The sequence below is a fragment of the Aplysia californica genome, unplaced genomic scaffold, assembly GCF_000002075.1.
Source record: "Aplysia californica isolate F4 #8 unplaced genomic scaffold, AplCal3.0 scaffold01705, whole genome shotgun sequence".
In the NCBI taxonomy this organism is placed as follows: domain Eukaryota; kingdom Metazoa; phylum Mollusca; class Gastropoda; order Aplysiida; family Aplysiidae; genus Aplysia; species Aplysia californica.
The window spans coordinates 37,370-43,014 of NW_004798975.1; the positions used below are offsets into that span (position 1 = coordinate 37,370).

General features: G+C 39.1%; 1 protein-coding gene across 1 annotated transcript; it reads right to left on the reverse strand.

The window, feature by feature from the left end:
• Nucleotides 1–997: 997 nt before the first annotated feature.
• Nucleotides 998–5,211, reverse strand: LOC106013978 (the record flags this gene model as incomplete). Its single annotated transcript, XM_013090944.2, is given in 2 exon segments — nucleotides 998–1,122; nucleotides 5,066–5,211. Coding segments are annotated over 2 exon segments (198 nt in total), but the record flags the coding sequence as incomplete, so codon positions are not given.
• Between the last annotated feature and the right edge of the window lie 434 nt (nucleotides 5,212–5,645).

Genomic DNA, 5,645 nt, shown 5'->3' on the forward strand with positions numbered 1-5,645 from the left:
AGGAACTGTAGGACAACAGAACAACGAGACAATGAGACTGGTGACTGTGACAGTGAGGAACTGTAGGACAACAGAACAACGAGACAATGAGACTGGTGACTGTGACAGTGAGGAACTGTAGGACAACAGAACAACGAGACAATGAGACTGGTGACTGGACAGAAGGCAGAGGGAGGGCAGGATATCACAACCTCAGTGCTATCTCCATTTTTAACAACAGTTAAAACAGTTCATAACAAAGACTGAGCTTAAGAAAATGTCACATTTTCAATGTTAATCAAATTGGAGATAGGACAAGAAAGTACTGAGGTCGCGATATGACACTCAAACACAACAGGAAAATGTTTCCCCAAGGCCACAGCGGCAATAGAGATAGCTTGGTCCACAAAACGAGAAACTCAAATATCAGGTGAGTTTCAGTTTTAGTAAAAGTTTTACGGCACTTGCAACACAATAAGGTCATATAAGTGCCGAAGGTTAGAGGTGTTACCAGAGAGAAAAAAGACAGAGGAGAGGTAAGGACGATAGATATTTGACAGGAAAGAAGGAGCAAACGACACCAGAGTACCCGCCAACCACCCACGAATAATAAATCAAGTGAGACACTGGGGATTTTGTCAAATTAACTTAAAAATTAATTTACCTAGTTTGCACTTGCCACCAAAAACACTATCAGACACACCAACTATTGGGTCAACAGAAATATGGAAAATAAAATCTTTACGAAAGAGATTTCAGTGAAAATAATAGAGATAAAACTAATCATAAAATCATACAAACGGCATCTCGGTAATCAACATGTCGCTATAAAACCTACTGCGCGCGCGCACACACACACACACGCACACACACACACACAAAAAGAGACAAAAACACAGTGACAAACATGTTAAGAGACAAAGAGGCAGTACCATATTCCAAGCCACCGGTAAATGAGTGTGCTGACATACTATCTTGTAAATCTACTAAATCTCAACAAGGACATAATTTCCCCTACCTGGCTATCCAAGGTGGAATTGACGACTAGTCCGTTGTGAAAGTAGGTCACGACACAATCATGATGGCGGTAGAACAAAGACACCTTCTTTCCTTTAGCAAACTCCTTCACTTCACCTGAAATTACTAAAAAAAATGTAACATTGTTTTACAAGATTGTACAAATTCCTCACATTTCACAGTGCAGCAGAAGTATGGTGACTATACATGTATGAAATAAAAAACAGTGCATGTCAAGCTTTTTTATAACCAGCACCCACTTTTGCAACCTTTACAAGGCTAAAAATGTACCTCCAGACACCTGTATTTCCAAAGGGAGCATTAACCATATATCTGTACGCCCGGGGGTCATTTCGTACCCCCGGGGTTGCATTCTTCACATTTTAGAATACTTCTAGTGAAAAGATCTCTTTGAAACTTTATATGTATTTCAAAAAATCATTTTGACAGACTGCTAAGCAAAGCGTACGGATCAGATTAACGAGTAAACTTTCTCTTTAAAAAAGTGGGGGTAAAGGGGACATTTACTCGTTAAAATTCGATCCGTACACTTTGAATAGCATACGTTCATATTTATATATGGATGCGATGGTAAAACACGACGTACGGATAGGGTTAAATAACACCTGTCACTACCAGCGTGATCCCCATCGCCCACAAAAATTACTTTTTATCGCGCGGGTCGGACAGCAATGGTCTAGAAGATCATCATGTTCTGGACAAATCGCGACCTCAGTACGTGCTTTCTTGTCCTCTATCTCCATTTTTAATAAAACGGCGAAAACAGTTTGTAACAAAGAGTGAGCTTAAGAGAAGAAGTCACATTGTCACTGTTAAAAAAAAGAAGATATGTACGCCAAGAAAGCACTGAGGTAGCGAAATGATGGACACCACAAATGGTGAAACAAGGCACTTGCCTAAATAATGAAATGGAAAAAACACATTTTCTGCCCAGGGGACAATCTTTGTCATTGGTTTCTTTCTTAGCTCACCACCTTTTATGGCTACTGAAAAACACATTAAAACTGTGTGGAATTTACTGAGCAAATGTTCCTCAAAGATGTGAGGCAGCGAGGTGGAATCAGGCTCATCAGGCTCTCGTAAATTTTTGGATATATATATATATAGAGTTATTGGTATCATCTTAAAGCTTGTTCACTTGTCTTTATTTGGATGAAAAAAATATCCCTTTATCTTGAATACAAGTCGAGATATTTGTGAATGAAGGAGGTGGGGGTCACTTGTTTTCAGGGAAAATTAGTGAGAAAATGGCCTCCAAAGATAAGTTATAATTTCCTAAGGTTAATATAAAAGAGTCCGCGGTAACTGAAAATTTACATTTTTTGTGCCTTTAATCAACGTTTTTCAGAAAAATCCACACAGAACCGAGTTCTTTAATGGGCATGAAAGGTGTTGAGCCTAAAAACAAAAACTTGATAAAAATTCACAAACCTGGGGGAAAATGAAAATTTCTTCACTTTGATTATTTTGACGAGAGCCTGATTCCACCACACTGCCTCACATATGATTAAAAAATTTTTAACTAATCATTTGTGACGGAAATATATAAAGTTCAGCGCATCAAAATTAGTAGAAAATGGACAATTGTAGCTAAATGTGAAAAGGGAGGGAAGGTAATTTAAAAGAGAATACTGAGGGACTTTCTCTTAGTAAAAACAGCAGGAACTTTTATAAAATATAAAACAACTTGTAAAAAATTTAAAACACACATTCTTGCTGAAGAAAGTCCTCTGACAAACTTCCTACAATTACAATCTTTTGATTCAAACCATTTTTTAAAGGCAGAGAGTCGTGCTTTCCCCACCCAATCAGCAACACAATTTAGGGTAATTTTTTACTTTCACTCCCGCACACAGATGCACTGCTTCAGGGGTCAAACTGCTGTAACACTGAAGTGTACTGTTTGCTGCAGATCACACATAAAGCCACTAAAACTGTCACAAATCAATTATTTTCAAGACAACTTCAAATCTAACTAACTGTAAATATATCAAATTATAGGTAAAAACAGGGGGGCATGCCCCCCTGTAACCCCCCAGATTTTCTTTTACCCCAGTGGGGCAGGCCCCCTTGGAACCCCCTGATTGGTCCAAAGCATGTCTATCTCGGTTAAAAACAATGAAATATTTCAAAAACTATTTATTTGCGACGGAAATGAAGTTGATATTCATGTTCAGCGTATCAATATTAGCAGAAAATAGACAACTGGGAGCTGGGTGTGAGGCGGGAGGGAAAGTAAAAAAATACCCAATGTAGTAGAAAACCATTTGAGGAGCCGAGGGTCTCCAACCCATCCTGTCTCTCTGTCATTGTATCCTGGCCAACCTTAACTGAGAGGGGTTCATAATACCACATCCTAGCACACAGATACACTTATTAAATGACGAGCCTCTTGACCGTATATATTAAATTATGATGAAAATTAAATAAATTCTTACACATGATAATCAAACTCAGGCTCGAGGTCTTAGAGTAGTTAGAGCGGTGTGTGGTGGCAAATCATCTGACCACTCGGGCAGATTTACGAAGAATACCGGACCACTCGTACAATATTGCGCGAGAAAGTGGGGTAGGTGGGGCGGGTGGTTGGGGTGGAGGATGGGGGAGGGGGGGTTCAGGGGGGGTCTCCCCCCTGACAAAATTTTAATGAACAGATCTACCGGTCCGAGATTCTCCATTGAGAGATTTTAAAAACGGGGAAATTAGGAATTCCTAAGGTTGAGACATAGGCAAAGTCAGTCCGCTGGTCCGGTATTCTTCAATCTTACCGACCACTCCACCACAGACAATTTATGCTAGCATCTCAAACAATCGTGAGATTAACTGATGATTAACATAATTCATACAGATATAATTAATATCTATAAGACCTAGATTAGATAGATATATATATATATATATATATATATATATATATATATATATATAGATCTATATATATAATAAATTAATAAATTCTAAAAGTACTAAAAGTGTGAATTTCTAGTTCAAACTAATTGAGTATCTAGGCCAAACACTTCAATCAAGTAGTGTGCCACTCCTGGTAGATAGATATAAAAGCTTTAAAAATTCAAAACAAAATCTTTCGAGTCAGAAAGTGGAAGCCAAGACATTATTTCAGAACAAACACTAAACCAGACCCAGATCAACAATGAAACTACTTTTTATTAAATTAGATTTTAAAAAGACCTCTAAAACCCAACAGCCCTCCATGAGATAAAAGTTCAAGTCACCTCTAGATCTACACACTAGCCTCGGCCTGGCCTACACAATCACCTGGCCCTAAATCAAGGAGTGGGAGATAGACCTACCACAGTTCAGAATAACCTAATTGCTCAAACACTGTGAAGAAAACACCTGTATGGTTTCTTTATTATATTTTTCAAACCGGTCAGGTAGCCACCTTCATTTTTTGGCTGGAACGAGAAAATCAAGATGAAAAAAAAACACCACATCTTCACTAGGCCCAACGATCGCCTCAACTGTTTTTTCTACGGGAACTTGAGCATACACACAAGAACATTGGAATAGGACTGGGATGGTTCAGAATAGAATTGGAGCTCTTTCGGTTTGAGTCATAATAGGACCTGCTAATGAGTAACTGCTGACTGGGAGTGGAATCTCAAGCTTACCGTGAAAAATTAGATGACAAGTGGCCGAGAAAATGCATCAACAACATCATATTGATTAGGCGTGCCATTTTAAGTAGCAACAAAAAGGGGGACTAGGAATTGGGTCAGCGTGAGCGACTCCGCGTACATTCTGATTTAAAAGACAGTTGCTTCAATCTAGATCTAGTCAAGATGACACAAATAGAGAGATTTCTAGGTCGCGACCCAGCCCCTCAGTGCCTATGTTTTACTGAATGTTCCAGTTTTGGGGGAACAAAGCGAGCACGGACGGCACTCTTCTTCCGTGTTCAAATGTTGACTCACACAGACGGACGGTTTTACCCAAGAGAGCTCACCAACAAACACCAAAGGGGGGAAAAATTCAACAGACAATTTTCCTTCTGAATAGACATAGATTTACAATTTCTGTACATTACCTGAAACAGCTAAAATCCCGGAAACAAGCAATAAAACCACTCGTCCTAGGAGTCTCGACACGCGTAGTTCCATCTCTCTCTCCTCTCCATCACTGCCCAGACACTCTAGCTCGCGACTCGGCCCAGGCCCAGAACGAAGGAATAATTGTCCGGGATATTTTTAGAACTTACATCAAAAAGTAGAAATAGGCTAGGGCCTATCCAAGTTACGATTCAAATCCTGATAGCGGCTTGGATTACGTTTCTCACCTTGAAAAGGTAGATACATTTTTTTTTAAACATGTATTATCGTGTATTCAAGAAATAAAAATAGGTTAGAAAAGAGTAAATTGTAGAGCAGAAAAAAGTATGTGAACCGTATGAGAACTTTACAGATATAGTTTTAGGCCTAGATCCACAAGTTAAAGAAGGGCGTGCCATTTATTGTCCGCGCAGTGACAAATTATTCTAGTGTCGGTCTAGGCTTTTGAGAAGGCCTAGGTGTCGGTGTTTGTACGATTATAATAATACATTTATCTGTTATTGTATTCAGTTGTTGTTGTTGTTGGACCAAATACACTACGGCTTGTTCCTACCCCCC